Source organism: Tympanuchus pallidicinctus, unplaced genomic scaffold (assembly GCF_026119805.1).
Source record: "Tympanuchus pallidicinctus isolate F22 unplaced genomic scaffold, pur_lepc_1.0 scaffold16, whole genome shotgun sequence".
In the NCBI taxonomy this organism is placed as follows: domain Eukaryota; kingdom Metazoa; phylum Chordata; class Aves; order Galliformes; family Phasianidae; genus Tympanuchus; species Tympanuchus pallidicinctus.
Window position 1 is genome coordinate 2,940,229 of NW_026294679.1, and position 19,155 is coordinate 2,959,383.

Genomic DNA, 19,155 nt, shown 5'->3' on the forward strand with positions numbered 1-19,155 from the left:
CGCAAGCATTTCTTTTTTGTATTGTAAGAACAGTTCAAAACATATGGAGTAATTCTTCAAGTTTTCTTGTAACACTGGATTTTTATTGACTGCTTAACAATGATACCAAAGTATGCTAAGATACAATATATTAAAACAGTCATTTGATAGATATTTTTAGTTGAGTCATCTGCTTGTCTTTTAAGTGCACAGAGGAAGCTTTGAGCAGGACAAAACCATTAACTGCATGGTAGTCTTCTGAAAATATACAGCACTGTATGTCTGCTTTAGAAAAAAGCCATTTAAGGGAAAGTTCATAATGAGAGACAGTCTTTGAGTTTATCCATAATTACATTCATTCCATCAGCTGGAACTACCATGACAGTCCGCCAAGGTTTCATTGGTACATCATCAAAGGACCATCTGCCACCCAAACAGCTGTCACTTTCCTCTTGCACAGAGTAGCTGAACTTCAGAAGAGCATTCTAAACAACAGAAATAAATGCATGAGGATTAAGCATTTTGAACAGCAAAAAGATCATACATAATCTAAACAAAACAAGAACAGTGGAATCTTGCTAGGAAGAAAGTTATTTCCATAGAATCACAGAATGGCCTGGGTTGCAAAGGAGCACAGCGCTCATCCAGTTCCAACCCCTGCTGTGTGCAGGTCACCAACCAGCAGCCCAGGCTGCCCAGAGCCACATCCAGCCTGGCCTTGAATGCCTGCAGGGATGGGGCATCCACAGCCTCCTTGGCCAAATTTTCTTCCATACCACAGGCCCACCAAAACAACCTACTATTAAAAACACCAAGAATTACGTTCCTTAAACTATTTGCTTTTCATCTGATTTATAAAATTCACATGAAATACTAAAATGATTGCCATTGTTTCAGCTTAACTGCATCAGAATAAAATGCAAAAAAGAAAAACCAGTGCCCCTCTGACTCGTTTTGAAACAGCACCGCATTTCGTGTTACTGCATTAAGAAATGCTGACCTCTAGAAGCTCCTGTGCCTGGTGGTGTTAGTCAGTAGTGTTACAAGTTTCACTCTAGAATTAGAGCAAACCTGTTGATGCTTCTTCAACTAAGCTGGAGCCTGTAATGTTTATTATTTATCTTTTCACTGACATCCACTACATACAGATAGAACAGTCACTTTTTATGAGACAAAATGCTTGATGGACAGGAAAACTTTGCTTAAGGAATGTTTCTAGCTCTCACATGAGCCAGTTTAAAAAACGTGAGCTGAACTCTTAACTATAAAAAATAACATCTTCCCTTTGTAGAGAAAGTTAAGTACCTGTCTCTGTAGGTTTGCTATTTACTAGCAGCATCTCCAGTCTGCAAATGGAATTTTGGAAAAACCATCAAATTAGTTGTGTGGCTTTGCTGAAGAACACACAGTTTGAGCAATGGAGGCCTTAAACCTTCAAACAGCTCCAAATCTATTCTAACAGAACTTCCATTCAGCTGCCTCAATAACGTTTTAAGGACCAGAGTGAAGCACAGCCAATTGACAAGCTCAAGAAGGCAACAGCCCTGGCTGGCTGCCCTGCTGGACAAGAGTTGATTTCCCTCCTACCACTTGGTATGGTTCTGTGTTTTGGATGACAATAACACTGATAACACACTGATGGTTTATTTGCTGCTGAGCAGTGCTTACACTAAGCTTAGAACTTTTCAGGTTCTCACACCAACTTGCCAGCAAGGAGGCTGGGTTGCTCCCAACCCTTCCCCACTGCACCGAGGAAAGTGAACAAACAGCTCTGAGGCACTGAGCTGCCCACTGGGTTGAACCACAGTAGCATCTCTGTGCCTGAATTGGCTCTCAGTGTCTGCCTTGCTGCACTTGATACCATTTTATGGCAATCTAATTAATGTTCTGTGTGACTGGATAGGACATACACTTCAACACTAATTTATTTAGGACGTATACATTATTAAGTTCAGACACTCACTTCATCTAATATCTTTCACTGGAACGGGCTGCCCATGAAGATGGTGGAGCTGCGATCCTTGAAGCTGTTTAAGAGCTGTGCAGATGTGGCACTTAAGGATACAGTTTAGTGGTGGCCTTGGTAGCATTAACTCAAGTCCAACTAATAGCTGGACTTGATCTTAAGGGTCTTTTCCAACCACAGTGATTTTGTTCCTACATCTACCTCTCAATGGTTCACGAAAGACAAAAGGAGTTGTGTTCAATACAAGCAAGCTTTTTTTTTTATAAGATGGACTTAATTAAAGATATGCAGCTATCCCTGCAAAAATACCCCTTGAAGTTTAGGTGAAACACCTTTTTGAGTGTTGCAATGAAAACAAACATCTCAAATTAATAGAACTGTGTATGTTACCTCATAAAAGAACTCCTCCTCTGCATTTGCAAACATTAATTCCTCCTTTTGCCAATTTCTTCCTTCCTTCTTCTTAGAATTCTTTGTGGCTTCTGTAAAGGTCTTGCTGATAAGAAGGTAATAGTGACACCTTCCACAAGGTTTGTTTGTTCTCTGTGCCTCCTTTAATTCTTTCCTGAAGAGAAATAGATGTTTACATGTTCCATTTAATCATGTGTCCACATACACAATTAAAAGCCTCAGCAAGTGTAAATCTCACATTGGTTTAGTAGGCACATTTGTGCTGCACCCTATTGTTTTCTGGTGATTTAAAATACAAATTTTGCATTCCCAGTACTTAAACACACTACTTGCACTCTTGAACAGTAAAAATAAGGATGTCTTTTCCTCTGCCAACTCTCTTCTCCAGAATCTTGCTCACGGCAAACAAAAAAAGCCTGTCAAAGTGCAGCTGTCCTGGAAACAAATCAGATCATCACTCTCACACGGAGCTATTACTGAACAGACAGAAGATACACTTGCCCACTCTTGTGTTAAATGAGTTGCCACTGCAATGCTCCAAAAACATTAAGACAAAGAGGCTGAGACCCGAATTTGGGTTGTGACAGCTGCATTCTAGCACTAAACGTCAAAGTCAGGCCTTGAAGCACTTGATGGGAAAGAAGTCATCTCCATCCAATCACTGCAGCTCTGTAACCAACACAATCTCCTGGTTTCCAGTGTGGCACTAAACTAGTATAACATCATAAGCATCATATAACCAACTCCTTTACTTACTGCCATCCCATCTATGATGTAAATCCATGAATCCAGAAGAGATCAGCTAGCCCCTGATCTACTTCACTTCTTTATCTGGAACTTACCAAAACACTGCATATGGTTTTCATGGGCCTGAACTCATCAACCTTAAAAGCCCATCCCTCAAGCCAAATTTTCCATTCCTGAGCCAGACATTAACATATAAGCAGAAATATCCCAGTTGCTTAACACAAGCTTGCTATTAAAAAAAATTACTTTTCCTAGGTGAAAATGCAAATAGACTGTAACACAAAGTTAAACTATAATATAGCTGCTACTTTAGAGAAAATCAGCTAACAGTATTATAGCACATATTTGTAAGAGTATAGTTTGAAAGCCCAAGGGTATTAAAAAAAATTACAGAAACCACAGACTTTATAGATGAAAATCATCGCTTTGTTTTTATGTCTTTCTTAGAGTATCAGCTCTCTTAACACAGTGCTATATAAGAATTCTGAAAAGATATGAAGCAAAAAGTACTGTTCAACTTCACGTTAAACATGAAATAAAACATCAAATAAAACACAATGAGAACTCCACTTACTGGAGCTGCTGGTGCATGGGCAAAGCAATTTGTGGTGGCACATTAATGAATCTTTCACTCAGAAGCAGACCCACAGGCTTAGTATCATCTTTCAGGAGCTTATCCAGCTGTTCAACTACATGCTGTTCACAGCTCTTCTCACACCGACTCAGAATCAGCTCTTTGATTTGTTCAGCACACTGTGTACCCTAGAATCAAAAGGTATGCTTCCTTTGCATTACACAACAATTATTTACACAAGAAAATCGTCAAAGTGAACTTCAAGGGAGCATCCAAGAGTCCTACAGACTATTTCCTTAAGCGGTCCCTAAAGCACTGTACGATTCCTCTGCTATTTACCAGCCCCGAAGCCGAGAGCAAACAAAAGTCCTTAACTGACAGGAATGCAGTTTGGACACCAGGACATTTAAAGCAAAATTCAAAAGCTGCTCAAGATGGAAGCGCAGAAATGTAAGAGGCTGACAGCTCAGCTGCCCTGGAAATACTTGACAGAACCAGCCCCGATTCTCTGTTTCAATCCTCTGACCTTCAGCAAGTTATGCACGACTGGATGCAAAAGCAAACTAAGTGATGCAGAACTTCTGAGACCATAATTCTCCATGGCAGAATTCAGAATCCTGATCCAACTATCTCAGCATGCTGTTCCAGGCAGAAAAGCAGAACATAGGCACACTTACATCTGCCTAGAAGTTAATCAGGAATACCAACCTTCCTTTCAGTTAAGTTTAAGAAGCTTATAAAACCAAAGACTTCATCATCATCAACATCGTCATCATCACTGCTGTCTTCTTGGATTTCTGCTTGCTGTTCAATGAAAGAAAGAGAAATAATGCATACTGACATTCCATTTTCACTCCTTGCACCAAAATCTGTTGTGTTTTGTTTTGTTCTTTTTTTTCAGAAGATGCTCTTCAGATGACAACTATGTAGGCAACCTGTGCCAACACACAACCTACAAATTCTGGTTATGGTTATGAGAGTGCTACAGCACTGAATGGCTTGATGCACTTAGAGCCAGGTGTACATAGAGCCAGGCCATGTACCTTCTATAGCACTATCTTTTCAATGGCATTAACATTTGAGTGTTGCGTTTAATAAGCAGCATCTTTGTACAAAGGATGGCACTATCTTACGCAAAACCGATTTTCTTCAGTTTTTAATGCAGGGAGATATACCTGCAAAGTCTGAAAAAGTAGAGCTTTAACAGAGTGTAGAAACAAGCACAGAAAACACTTGCCCAAAGAATAGAGGCTATCATGCACTTGTTACCTAAGAATCACGTTAACATTGGGCAGAAAAATTCAGGACTCATTTCAGGGTCCATTCCTAAGACCACAGAGCTCTGCAGAGTACTGAGGAAACCACAAGAGGAAACTGGAGGCTGTGGATGCCCCATCCCTGCAGGCATTCAAGGCCAGGCTGGATGTGGCTCTGGGCAGCCTGGGCTGCTGGTTGGTGACCTGCACACAGCAGGGGGTTGGAGCTGGATGAGCACTGTGGGCCTTTTCAACTCAGGCCATTTTGTAATTCTATGACTCTATAAATTGCACATGGGGGTGTTCTTCATCTACATCTATTTCCTGAGATTGCAGGGAAACTATATGGCACTGCTTCTTACTGAGAGTAACAATCTCCTCCATGGTCTTTTCATCATAATTGCTCTACTGGTCATAAGTTCAAGAAGAAGACTGAAGAGAATTCATATGTGAAAAGAAAGCAACCAAAATAATCAACCAACTTCACCGTTTGGTTCAAATCCAGCATGGAAAATATCAGGTCCAACAAGAGAATTATTCCCAAAACAAACAAGCAAGTTACAAACAACGTTCAGGACAAGATTCGCATCCAGAAGCACATAACTGCATTTCAAGTACTTAATTCAGAAGAGCCATTTCTGTCTTACCTTGATAACACTTCCAATGTGATTCTGTTGTATTAAGATATCAGTTAACTCAGCAGTGTTAACAGGAGCTTTTAGAAACAACTGGAAAATAAAAAGCAGGGATTACAGACGTTTTAGACCCGGCGTTGCGTGCGGCGGCGTGAGCTGACGGCTGCATACAGCTCCATTAATGAACCGAGGCGTCAGCCCTGCTAACGGCAACGCACAGCACCTGCTGCAGCAGCTTCTTTATCCCATTGTAGTCGTTGTCTGATATCGAATGCGCTTCGAATTCAACGTTCACTTCCTACAAAAAAAGCAGAATGCAGAAAGTTAAGCGTAACTGTCTAGAAGCTGGAGTAAAACCGAGCCAGGCTGTAAGGAACGCGAAGGTTTGCTCCCCCGCCCCGTCTTTTGCAGGGGAATTTCTCCTAACAGCCAAACGGAACCCGCCGCTCACCTCGTCGACCTGCTCGTCCTCCTCGGACTCTGAGTCGCCCGATTCCGGCTCCGAATCCGATTCCGAATCTCGCTCCGGAGCTGCAGGCCGCGCTCTGCGTTTAGCCGGCGTGGCCATGTTGCCGCTGTGCGCATGCGCGGCGGAGCCGGAAGGACGCGCGGAGGGAGGGGCGGAGCCGGGCCGGGAGCGGCGCGGGGCGGGTGAGTGGGGGGGCAGCGCATTGGGGAGCCGTGCGGGGCAGCTGGGGCTCCTGTCCGCTCCCACAGGCTGCACCGAACTGCGGGTTACATTGATGTTTGAACGTGCGCACTCTGTTCTGTTTAAGGCCCTGCGTGTCGTTAAGTGAGTGCTAATGAAGTCGCTAGGAAAGGACTGAGACAAGCTACAGTGCGGGCATGGGGGGGGGGAGATGTCAGCTGTGTGTGCCATGTGGATGGGGGCTGCCTTCCATTGGGGAGGTTGGGATGGTTGGGTTGGGTCAGTTGAGGTTGGTTTGGGTTGAGTTGGGTTGGTTAGATTGGGTCAGGTTGGGTTAGGATGGTGAGGGCGGGTCGAGCTGGGTTGGTTGGGTTAGGGTGGGTCGGGTCGTGTTGGGTTGGTTGGGTTGCATTGTGTCAGGCTGAGTTGGACTGGTTAGGTTGGGTTGAGTTGGGTCAGGTCAAGTTAGGTTGGTTGTGTTTGTCAGGTTTGGCTGGGCTGGTTAGGTTGGTTGGGTTGGGTCAGGTTGTGTTGGTTGGGTTGAGTCAAGTTGGGCTTGTTGGGTTGCATTGGGTCAGGTTGAGTTGATTGAGTGGGTTGGGTCAGGTCAGGTTGGATTGGTTGGGTTTGTCAGGTTGGGCTGGGCTGGCTAGGTTGGGTCAAATTGGGTTGGTTGGGTTGGGTCATGTTGGGTTAGTTGGGTTTGTTGGGCTGGGTTAAGTTCGGTTGGTTCAGTTGGGTCAGGTGGGGTTGGGTCGTATTTGGTTGGTTTGGTTGGATTGGGTCAGATTGGGTTGAGCTGGTCAGGTTGGGTCAGGTTGTGTTGGTCAGGTTGGATTGGGTCAGGTTGGGTTGGGTCAGGTGGGGTTGGTTGGGTTGGTTGGGTTGGGTTAGGGCTGCTGGAAGTCGAGAGCTGTATTTGCTCTGGAAGCACTGCTGAAATACAAACATTGATGCTTAGGGAGAGATTGGAGCAAGATGGATTGACAGAATTCTTCAATGAAGCAGTAAAACCCCTTCTGTGGGGATTTGTGCCATATGTAGCTGCAGTATGTTGTAGAGATTGGTCTCTGCTCCCAGGTGGCAATAGGATAAGAGGTGATGGCCTTAAGTTATGCCAGGAGACATTTGGACTGGGGATTGGGAACAATTTCTGCTCTGAAAGAGTGGTTGGCACTGGCACAGGCTGCCCAGAGAGTGGGGATCATCATCTCTGGGGGTGTTTGGGAAACATGAGAATGTGGCACTGAGGGATGTAGGCAGTGGGCGCAGTGGGATGGATGGGTGGCTGGAGATGGTCTGGGGGATCTGAGAGGTCATTTCCAGCCTGAATGATTCTATGAAGGTCCAAGTCCTGCAGCTGCAGGGGATTGCCAGGTCAGGGAACTAGTTTTGCAGTTGGATTTTGGGATTCCTGTGTAACAGGAATTATTATTTAGAAAAATTGCTCGTGTTGAATGGTGTATATATAATGTTATCTGTGAGTTTGGTAGGCTTTTGAAACAAGTCATGGCAGCCTCACAGGTAATCTTTCTTTCCTTCTCTGGTTATTAAACCCAGCTATTCGCTAGGAAAGAATATTGGTAAGAAATACATAGCATCAAAAATCTCAGCCCAGGGTTTTTCAGAGTGGTTGTTTTTCTTTAATATTTTTTAGCATATGTCAGTAGTGTCTTGTAATTCATCTCCATTTCAGTTTATGACATTCCTGTTACACTTGGCAATCAATCCTTGCTGTGTGACCCATGCACTTTCTTGCAATAAAAGAGGGGCTGGAGTTTTATTAAAGTTTGATGTGTTTTGCAGCTTTCAGTGTCACTTAGAAGCAGAAACAGAAGGACCCATTTCTTTCTTTCTCAAAGCCATCCTCCATCATAGAAGTGGTTTGCAATTAGTTTGGGGACAACTTTTCCAATGCAGGGGAGTGGGGGACTGGAGACACACACTGTAATCAGCTTTCTGTTTTAATTGAAGGCACAGCAATGGTGAATTTCACTGTTTAATGCTGTGAATAGGAAGCATTTCAGTTACATCTATTAATATGTCCCTGAATGCACAACACGACCCAAAATTACCCCTCTCCTGACTTAGGTAATGCGGGCTAAGAGAAATAGCACCAAACTGCTTGTACCTTTGGCCACAAAGGAATGCCTTGGGAGCTCTGCTTGCTCCCATGGTTTGTTATCAGAGCTAACTGGATGCTTCCCAAACCCCAGAATGGCTCATACAAGTTTTTCTTCATCTGAGTGTGCGTTTGTGCTCAAGTCAGAAAATCCGTGGTCCTCTTATTAGCTGTTTGCAAGCCTAATGGGTTCTAAATGGTATTCTCTTAACAGCTGAAGAGCAATCATCACAGAGCAGTTATTGGCATGCAAACAGTGTGCTTGTTTTGTGAGCCAAAAGTGGGAGGCCAACATCGTCCTATAAACTTGGCAGTGCAAAACTGAGCTCAGGTTATTCACAACACAGTCTCGTTTGCAGATGTAAACTGAGCACTGCTGGACTCTGTCAGTCCATTCACTGCTCTATATGGAAACATCTTCTGGCTCTTCAGAAGTTTTTGCATTCCTCTCTTGGTTAAATTTAATGACATCTAAAATATGTTCCCATAGTGCTAGTACTTCAAAATACACCATCAGTTACTGAAGCTGCCACATGTCTTGTGTGCTTTGTATTAATGATTCAGTGGAATTGCTCGTTGGGGAAGCTGATGTTGGTAAGGTGTTGTGTTGGACAGCCATAGGTGTTCCTCAGTAACACTTGGTGCCAGTGCCTGCTTTGGTCCAAAGCTGCCTTTTCTCTTTGGAGAAAAATGTTTAAAAATGTTGTGATGACAAACATTTGCCCAAACAGTCTTTTGGTCTTCAATGAAACTTGGAGGATTTCAATGCATTTGGTGCAAACAAACCAGTGATATTCCATACATTTGAGTACTCGTTTTTGTTCTTTTTAAAGCTAATTGGCTGCTGTGTTAATATCAGAAAGGAGCACGTGAGTAATTAGGGTCAGTGTGCAGTTAGCAAATTCTGTTTGTGTTCAGCTATTTGTTTGCTTTGCTGCTTGTTGTATTTGCCCAAGTGTTGGAATCAGTCATTGAATTCAGCACGTCAGCATTTAAGGAATGGAGAACCTTCCCTTCTGTGTATGGGCAACAGATGTGAGCCTGGCCCAGAACAGGGTGGAACAGAGTGGGATAAAGCTGTTTCAGCCAGAAGCAGGTTACATCTTACATTACTGAACATGACTGCCTTGTAGGGGTTGTTCCTCCTTCTGCAGCGTTCTCCTTGATGACTTTCCTTGCAGCTTCTCCCTTAAGCAGCATTATCTGAAGCCAGCATGTTATTTGCTGCTCTTATCAGGGTGGGTATTCATTCCCAGAGAACGTGCGTTAGCTGCTGGCTCATTGCACAGGGAGCCCTGCTCCAGCTCGAGTTGAGCCATTAAAGGCACTGCTCAGCAAAAAAGGCTTCTAGATCTAATTTAGATAAATTCTTTTATTGTATTTCAGAGTTCTTCTGCAATTATTTGATAAACGATGAAGGTTCTGTTACTGAAGGACCCCAAAGACAAAGAGTCGGGACCAGATCCGTATGTGAAAGTGAGTGAACTCGAAAAAGTAAATGGTTGTGTTATTTTGCTATTAAGTAACAGTATTGTTCTGTTCAGCAAGATAGGTGAACCTAACCAGATTCACTAATGAGTAAGATGCCTGTGTATTTTAGCTGAGGAAAAATATACTTGCACTGACCTGGTCGTTTCTTTGAAGCAAAAACTGCTGCAAGTGTATTTCAAGAATTGTGGGTTTTTTTTTTCCATAGGAATTAGGATTGTATGGATTTGAAGCAACTTTGATTCCAGTTTTGTCATTTGAATTTGTATCTCTTGAAGACTTGTTTGAAAAGGTAAGTTTGGAGGGATTCCAGTTGCCTTATTTCCAGCAGAGTTTAGGCCATGATTGCCAAGGTGCAGCATCTTACACTGAGTTAATAATATTGCTGCCCTTTTTAGTACCTCGTGTTGTTTTTCCACTAACAGAAGTCTGTCCTGTGATGTTACACACAATGAGAAGGATGCTGTCTGTACTCCCTAAAGACATAGGCTGGTTAGATAGGACAATAAAGCTTACAAGCAGTAGTCACAGGCATTGTAGCAAAAGAAAAGAGGACTGTTGTACCAACTAAAGCGTACCTGAAGTTCACCCTTCCATTGCACCAAAGTTGTGTACCTCATCTCGTAGGGTCAAACTGTGTAATGGCTGTTCCCATTCTTTCTTCAGCTGTTTATTTAGTTCTCCTGTGCTGGAAAGCTTTTGTGAGGGAGCCTACCTCGAGTGCCCATCTCCAGCAGCATTTCTCTTTAGTAGGTCTTGCAGTGTATCACAGCATTTACAATTGACCTGGGAACACTCTGTTTTTTTTTAACCAGTCTTTTAGAGCATGTTTGTGGTCTTACTGTTTTCTGATCAGGTAGGGGAGAAGCAGCAAGCAATCCTCTGTGTTACTGCTTGAAATGGCAGTTGTTTTTTCCTACATGAATGTGGAGTATCTCCTATGTCATTCGTCCATCCCTCAGCTCGTGGCAGTGACAGGAAGCCTTACCTATTCCTGCAGAGTTTCAGCGTTAATATCACACAGGAAAATATCCAGTAGTTGTTATACATTCCTCTTATAAATAATCTGGCTGCTGATAAGTGTAAATAATTGCCCGTTTCTGTTATCTGTTGGTGCTGTTTTGTTGTTCACAAGGTTACAAGGAATTGATTGACTTATTTCTTTCACATATTTGCTCGATTCTTAATGTGCTTCCTACATTTCCTATTTCCAAGCAGCTTTCTCATCCAGAGCGTTACAGGGGCCTCGTTTTTACCAGTCCAAGAGCATTAGAAGCCATCAAGATATGTTTAAGAGAGAATAGTAAAAATGAAGGTAAGTGCCCATTCATATTCCTTGGTTTTTCTCTTTTGGTATTTTCTGAAGTTTGGTTTTTTTATTTCATCCATCAGCAGTGTTTGGAGAATGCCTTAAAAAAAAAAATCATTCTGTTTTGACGTCATAAAAGTCTTGTGCTGAATGGAGCTTCCAGGGGTCTGGCTTTTCTGTGCTTTATGCTGCTCTTAGAAATGAATGGAAAAAGCTCTTGGCATCAGTTGCTAATCAGCGTGGGTTTCTTTCTGCAGTCAGTTGTGGTTACATTTGCTGATGCTAAGATTCATAGAATAGAATCATAGAATCACAGAATGCTTGGGTTGGAAGGGACCTCAAGCATCATGAAGCTCCAACCCCCCACCACAGGCAGGGCCACCAACCTCCACATTTCATAGCAGCCCAGGCTGCCCAGGGCCCCATCCAACCTGGCCTCGAACACCTCCAGGGATGGACGGGGCATCACAGCCTCTCTGGGCAGCTGTTCCAGCACCTCACCACTCTTGAGTTCTTCAGAGCTGAGAACTCATTTCTATTTCAAATTCCCCACTTTGTGTGTTGAGATCTTTGCAGTGTACTCTTCTTCCCTAGAAGCTTTGCTGCCATTTAAACTTCTACATTAATGCCAAAGTAGAAATGAACGTAAGCTGCATACGATGTGAAGGTGAAGCATGCATTAAGAACACTATTTAACAGAAGAACTATTTACTCAAATCAAGCTTTTGAACACATGTTTTTGGCTGCTATTTACACGATGAAAAATACATTAAAAATTCATTCTGTGAACTCAGATTTGCTGAGAAGTGTCCTGCTGTATTAGTTGTTGGCATTTGCTGTATCCACAGATTTGCACAGAAGTCCAAATACTCATTTAGCATTCATATTTTGTTGCCACGTGCTTAAACTTAATTTAATGTTTTACAGCATGGTCAAAATCTCTTAAACAACAGTGGAATACCAAACCAACATACGTGGTAGGAAAGGCTACAGCTTCTCTTGGTAAGCTGCAGTTTAAGGTGGATCAATTGGGACTCCAATTTCAGCTCGTGTTTCTGTGACTTTGAGTTGTTCTTCTTGAATTCAGTGGAATTTTCTTCTGTCTTTGCTTATAGTGGAAGAAATTGGCCTTTCTTCACACGGAGAAAAGAGTGGAAATGCTGAAAAATTAGCTGAATATATTTGCTCAAGTGAGTATCTGAAATCTTCTATTTACATGAAGCTCATGTACCTTGTTTCTTGTATATACAGTCATCTGTATGCTGAAACAGAGGAGGATATGTGGTCTGTGTCATCTTACATCTCTGGATTCAGATTCTGGGAATACCTAAATAGCTCTAAAAGGCCATAAACAACGTTTTGAAATTCCTATCCAGGATCTTAATTCACCCGACATCTTAGACTCTGCAGTTGGATACTAATTGACCCAGCAGACAAATGGTGTTGGGTTTTTTCTTAATTAAAGGTCAGAGCTGTAAGGATTTGAAATTGCTGCTCGGTCGTAACGTGGAGATGGTTCTGTTAGTGAGCCAGTGAGCATGGGATGTCACTGCTGGGGCTGGGGTGTCTCACCACCACGTAATTCAGAGTGGATAAGGGCAACTCCTTTCCTCAGCACCAACACGTGGTTTCAGAGGATTGTGTTTTTCTGGACCCAAAGAGAGCGGTTTGGAAGCAGCAGCAGCTTCTGACAGCCACCAGTGGGGAAGAAAATTGTATGTTTTACAGCCTTCTCCATAGAATACGTTACACCGAGGGCAGTTTCATACCAGAACACCAGCAGGCTATTTAAATTAACACAGAGCTGTAGCACTGCCATTATCCCTGTGAGAATGACTGCCTTTCAATACCCTTCAGTTTTAATAACCATCCAGCACATTTCAATCATTGGAGACTGCTTGTTGATAGATGCAATCATAGCGGGTGGTTTATTGGAGGCTGCCTGTTGATGCTCTCACCCTTTATCAAGTGGTTTGTAAGAACCTCTGTCTTTTTTTTTCTTATTTATTTTAACATGATAGGTAAATGAAAGGAACAGCTCGAAATTTTTCTATCATTAGAATTTGTTGTCAGAATAAAAATAAAATCTGCAGCAGGGTAATCCTTTTGTTACTCAGGTGCTTCAATACCACCTTAAGTGGAATTAAAAACAAAGGAATTTGCTCCTAATTAAGCAGCCACATTGAGTCTTTTTACAAGGCAAGTAATTTTAGATTTATTGCAACGTAATATTTGTGCCAATTGCCAGTACGTGTTGACTCCAAGTAAGGTCTTCCCATTTTGTCTTTGCTGTTCTTCTCTTTGCTTTTCTTCTTTTCTTCTTAACATTTTCTCTGTATTTCCCTTATCTGTAGAAAAGGCAAACTGCACAAGAAGTCTGCTGTTAAGTTCATGTCCAAAAACATCTGAACTTCTGGCTGTATTTAGTGATGAAGGATTAATGATAATATGGGTTTCAGTTTGCATTGGAGTATATTTTCATTTTCATTCATTTCTTGTCAGAACAGCCTTTACATTAAATATCTTAACATAATGAGCATTAAACACTTTAAGATAATACACCTAAAGCAGTCACCGTATGAGCATCTGACTTTCCTAGTGGCAGTAGCTGCAAAAAGCTGTTGTGTAAGAACAGATAATGGTGTTTGCTGCCTTTAATGCTGCTTAAAAGCTGAGGTCACAAACCAGAAAGGTCCTTCTTCCCAGATGGGCAAGGAGCATTCACATGCAGGCAGTGTAACAGCAATTGAGGTTGGAAGCCAGTTCCTTTTGAAAGGATACGAGGATGTGTGGACACCCACTTCCAGTCTTCCAGCCTTGGAATTGGAACCTTTTTCCTTGGGCAAGCAAGAAAACACACACATAGATAGCCTGAAGCTTCCAGCAGAGTGCTTCTGTCCTCTTGTCTGCCTGAAAGTTCTTTCCCTTACAGAGAGCTGTTGTGTACAGAGTGGGCTGAAGTTTTATATATAAAAATGGAGGAAGATTGTGTATCTGAGAAGGAAGAGATAACTTGCACAGTCCTTGTTTTTCTTTGTGGAACGGCACGGGGAATAGAAATGCTGTTTATCTTTCATGAGATCTTTTTAGTCGATGCATTCGTATTGGTTATGGAATATTTTTTAATTTACATGCTAAGTAGCTCTGCCCTCTGAATTGGGATGCAGTTTTTGTGAGTGCTTTCAGTTACCGCAGGGCTGTGTTGGGGGAGAAGCATGCAGCATTTGCAACAGCATTCAGCATTTGATACCTTTAAAGTGGATTAAATGCATCTTTATTGAAAAAGAAATTAATGACAAGTTTTTGTTTGTGTATTTACAGGAGAGAAACCTCGTTCATCATCTCTTCTTTTCCCTTGCGGAGCCCTGAAAAGAGAAGTACTTCCTACAGCACTTAAAGAAAAAGGTTGAACTTCCCTTTGAGCCTCATTGTTCTCAGTCTGTTAGGAGACAATTTGTACCTAGCCTTTTTGAACCAAATTTGAGTGAGAATGGAATTTTCTGTGATGTCCATTGGAGGATGGGAGTGCAGGCTTTCTTAGAATCACAGAATGGCCTGGGTTGAAAAGGACCCCAATGCTCATCCAGTTCCAACCCCCTGCTGTGTGCAGGTCAGCAACCAGCAGCCCAGGCTGCCCCGAGCCACATCCAGCCTGGCCTTGAATGCCTGCAGGGATGGGGCATCCACAGCCTCCTTGGGCGATCTTTGAGGTTGGGATGCTGCTTACAGCTCCAGGACTTGGTGTAGTGCAGCTCAAGCAAGGTTACTTGCTTTTGTTCATCACCTTTGTTGGCATCTTGAGAAGGAAGAGAACTTAATCACAGACGTGCTGTGAGACATGACAGTTGTCCTCATGTGCTTTGAGGTCCTCCAGTTACAAAAGTTCTAATCTTGTATAATATGCATAGAAAGATGTATGAATCCCTCATGTCCTTTTCCCTGTGTCTTTTTAACCTGAAATAGTTAAACTATTTTTTAACTTTTAAAGTGCAAGTGATACAGTAAGAACTTTTTCCTGGCATAATAGAAATCAATGACATCCTGTTTGGTTCTGAATGCCTCTTGTGATCCCAGGCATACAGCTGGAGAGCCTGACTGTGTACCAGACTGCCCAACACGAGCATCTCCAGCAGTCACTGAGCAGCTATTTCTCACAGCAGGTATTGGGTCAAATTGGAATGTCAGAATTTTTGAGGTCTGTGATGTAACCTAACAAAACACACCTTTCCCTTCCCTTCCAGAGGATATTTATTAAACAGCTTTATTTTTTAATTATTGTTGTTATTGTGGTGTCTCTGGACAACTTTGCTGTATCTTATGAATCAGAATGCAGTGGTTTTCTGCCCTCCGTAGTCTCAGAGTTCTCTCCTCTGATTATCCAGCTTATGAATATAATTTTAAGTGTTTTGAATTCCAAGTGACATATGTATTGAGGTCATAAAGCAAATGTATCTGTTAAACTTTATTAAGCCAGGAGCAGTGCACAGAAAAAGATTTAAAGCTAGCAGAAATTGTTTTTATTTTGTCCAGGTTGACTTTCTGAATTTTCCCCTGTATCTGTGTTTAATGGTGTTCAAAATGTAGCCTTTCTTTCTTGGGATAGCTTGGCTTGCCTGAGCATGTTCACGTCTGTTTAATCTATACATCAGTGTCTTGTTAAATTATATCTTGATTTTCAAGTTAGTTTTCAGGAGATCCTAAAAGGCTCTGGCGTGGTACGTAGGCATTTTCATAGAATCATAGGATGGCTTGGGCTGCAAAGGACCTTTAAGATCACATGGTTCCAACCCCTGCTATGGACAGGGACACTTCCCTCTAGCCCAGGTTGCTCACAGCCCATCCAGCCTGGCCTTGAGTGCTTCCAGGGAGGATACATCCACATTCTGAGTTCTTTTTGAGGAACTCCTTACACACATTTCAGACAATGTGATTTGCTGGTTTCAGTGTGAAGCTATTAAATCTGTTTCTCATAGGCTTTTTAGTTGTTCCTAGCTAGCTGATACAAGTGTTTCAGCACACTGAGACAGGGAGCAGCTAAAGCATCGCTCTGCTTTCCAGGGGCTCAGGCCAGCTTCCAAGTCACGCACGCTAACAACAGCAGATGTGCTTTGGGTACATCTCATGCAGGGTATTTTTCTGCTCAAACAGAAAATCACGATAAAGAAGGCACGTGCTTTGGGTCCAGATCTTGCAGAATTTTCTTTTGGCTCTCTTAAGGCCTTCGTGTGGGACAGAAAGCCCTCTGTGTGATCTGCAGCTGGAAGGCATCACCTCATCTTTGTCACAGCACCTCTGGGTGGGCAGAACTTAGGGTAAAACCACACAAGCTGGGAAACTGAACGTGGCCAGAACTGACGTAGGCAGGAATGGATTTAGGGAAATAACTTGATGAGTTTCCTTGCTAAACAGGGAAATGAGAAAAGTTGCAGTACATTTATCACCCAGTGGGTATGCGACAAAATATTTGGTTAAAGCCACACCTGAACTTCAGCATTGTGTGGAGGTTTGGCAGACTGCACCACAGAGAGCCCTCTGTTGGCTTAGCATCTGTTTAAAGGGGTTGATGTGAAAGAACTGATGTGCTGCTGGAACTGAGAAACCTTTGCTAACCTCTGCTTACTTTCACACAGGGAATTCCAGCCAGCATCGTGTTCTTCAGTCCATCTGGTGTCAAGTTTTGCCTCCAGCACATTCAGAAGCTTTCTGGTGATTCTGCCAACCACATAAAGGTACCTGCTCTTTTAAGATGGTGAAATGCAATGGGGAGTAAGCCTAGGTTGGGAGACCAAGGGAGAGGAAAGCTGTTATACCCTTTCCAAACCTTCATTTTCTTGTGGGGAATGCCAGGCTCTTTGTGCTTCTTTCTCTGAACAAAACACGTTAGGCAGCATCCACTGCAAAGTTCTGCAGTCTTGATTTGAGAAACAAATAATGAAGGTTCTAACATCATTCATAATTATGAGTATATAACCATGCTTTTCATTGCAACATAAAGAGGAATAAAAATGTCTTGCAGAGGATTTCTGAATCTTCTGTTTACATAAGAAATCATAATTCCCCTGTGATGGCAAAGAAGAACATTAAGGTTTGCAATTCATTCTTTGAATTCAAATTCACTGAGCTGGTGGCAGCTACTGGTCTTCCAATTGAGGTCTAGTGGGGAAAAAGGCTGATTTTGGTACAGGGAAGGTAAAGCTTTGAAGGTTTGTAATGGTGGGAGAAATCTTTCCTAAGTACTTTCTAAACAGCCCAGCTGGTAGCTGACTTGTACTGAAGGTCTTCAGTGCAAAATGGTACAACGCAGTGAGCTCAGACATGCAAACTGATTTCTGGCAGTGTTAGCCAAGAAAGTAACTAATAAGAGCTGATCCCATGCTTGCTCACACTAATTCCAGCTGTAAACAATGTCATTGCAGTTTGCTGCTATTGGTCCAACAACTGCAGAAGCCATGGAGGCAGCAGGAATCCCAGTAAGCTGCACTGCAGAGAGTCCCACTCCTCAAGACCTCACTGCTGGGCTCCAAAAAGCACTTTGCCCACAGAACTGCATTTTATCTGACTGAGAGCACAGCATGTGTTGGTGGTTCTCTACAGAAGGCTTTTTCATTTTGCAGACCTGTTGTCCTGCCATGAAGTATTGTTTGGGAATACACAACACTGTCCTGGCAGCACCTTGTGTGAGCTGCTAGCACGTATCTAAGAAATTTGTCTAGCACGTCCTGAAGCCCCTTTTTCTTATGTGTGCAGTCCCAGGAAACAAACTGTGAGAGGCCACCAGTGCATCAGAGTAATATATTGACATTTTGTGTTCCATGTGTCACCTCAGGTATCTCCTAGTGCACAAGGTGAGGTTTCCACTTCTGTGTATAGTCAGTTTCTCCATGCACATCTTCTGTTGTAAAAGAAGATTGTACTTATGAAGTATTTTCTGTTGCAAAGCTTATTCATTGTTCTCCTTCTGAAATATTTATATTAAGGGAATGATTGCAGATTCTCAGTGGAGTAGGATAATTCTTGTACTGTTGCACTGAGTGAAGCTAACAGGAGGTCAGTTATTGACACATCCTTGCAGTATGGAGTCTTAAAAAAATAAGGTTTCATTTCTATTTCTGTAGAGAAGGATTTGTAAACAGAGAAATAAAGTGGCTTACCATTAATAATGGTGTTAGAGTTGTCTGTTTGAATGCGACTTATACTTTAATTGTTTATCTGTGAAAGGAGAAGTAATCCTATTTAGCACTCATGCTACCTTCAGCCAATGCTGTGAAATTCATGGAAGATGTAAATCATAATACACTCAGTTATAATCCATATGAAAGTCACTCATAGTGCTATACTAACAACAAGGTTCGTGGAAGAACAGAGAAACCCTCCTTTGCTGTAAGTTTCTATTAGCTTAATTCTGAGCGTATGACCTGAATTTCCAATTAGGTAAGCAGCTTTGTACCCAGGATAAGAGTTAAAACTGAACCCAATTATGTTAATATAAACAGAAATAACTTCAAGTTGCATATGAGGATTCATCAGTCAGATCAGGCACAGTAACACAACCGTTGTGCTTTATGGAGCAGTTCTGTTTCTTGAGATGAAATAGGATCTCAGAAGCCTACTAATTGCTGGAAGATGCTGTTAAGCAGTGGGAGGAATATTTCATCATTAAGAAGAACCTCCTGAAGGATACTAGGATCACTATGGTAACTGGATGTAGCTGCAGGACTCTGCATGGACATGCCCTCAAGAGGAGGAGAATGAATAAGAAGCCAGTGCTGACTTTCTTTACCACTATTTCCCCCCCCCTCCCCCTTTTAAGGACAATTTTAGTTAAGTTGTTGAACATTCAGCTACAGCTGAGCAGTGTCATTACAATAGTGTGCAGTAGTGCTCATCTTTGCATTCAGAAATAAATCCACAGCAGATTGAGGACTTGGAAGTCAGTTCAAGTCCCCTACAGGACTGCCCACACCTCTCACAGCTGAAAGAGAAGGCAGCTGGAGAAGATGAGCCAGTGCCTAGGGGCAG

General features: G+C 42.5%; 2 protein-coding genes across 6 annotated transcripts; one reads left to right on the forward strand and one right to left on the reverse strand.

Annotated features, from left to right (window-relative positions):
* Window positions 1-61: 61 nt before the first annotated feature.
* BCCIP (BRCA2 and CDKN1A interacting protein) lies at window positions 62-6,165 on the reverse strand. Its single transcript, XM_052676875.1, has 7 exons — window positions 6,020-6,165; window positions 5,792-5,866; window positions 5,581-5,661; window positions 4,386-4,481; window positions 3,678-3,865; window positions 2,336-2,510; window positions 62-464 (listed from the first exon to the last, which is right to left on the reverse strand). Exons 1-7 carry the CDS (start codon window positions 6,134-6,136, stop codon window positions 294-296), a joined length of 903 nt encoding a protein of 300 aa, XP_052532835.1. The 5' UTR covers window positions 6,137-6,165; the 3' UTR covers window positions 62-293.
* On the forward strand, window positions 6,164-18,296 carry UROS (uroporphyrinogen III synthase). Of its 5 annotated transcripts, none has more exons than XM_052676876.1 (10): window positions 6,164-6,219; window positions 9,726-9,815; window positions 10,036-10,119; window positions 11,046-11,142; window positions 12,064-12,138; window positions 12,252-12,326; window positions 14,458-14,541; window positions 15,211-15,296; window positions 16,767-16,865; window positions 17,553-18,296. In XM_052676876.1, exons 2-10 carry the CDS (start codon window positions 9,753-9,755, stop codon window positions 17,697-17,699), a joined length of 810 nt encoding a protein of 269 aa, XP_052532836.1. In that variant the 5' UTR covers window positions 6,164-6,219; window positions 9,726-9,752; the 3' UTR covers window positions 17,700-18,296. The 5 variants fall into 5 exon arrangements, with proteins under 5 accessions (XP_052532836.1, XP_052532839.1, XP_052532841.1 ...); XM_052676877.1 differs by lacking the exon at window positions 6,164-6,219 and adding an exon at window positions 6,249-6,361; XM_052676878.1 differs by lacking the exon at window positions 6,164-6,219 and adding an exon at window positions 9,252-9,577.
* Window positions 18,297-19,155: the final 859 nt, after the last annotated feature.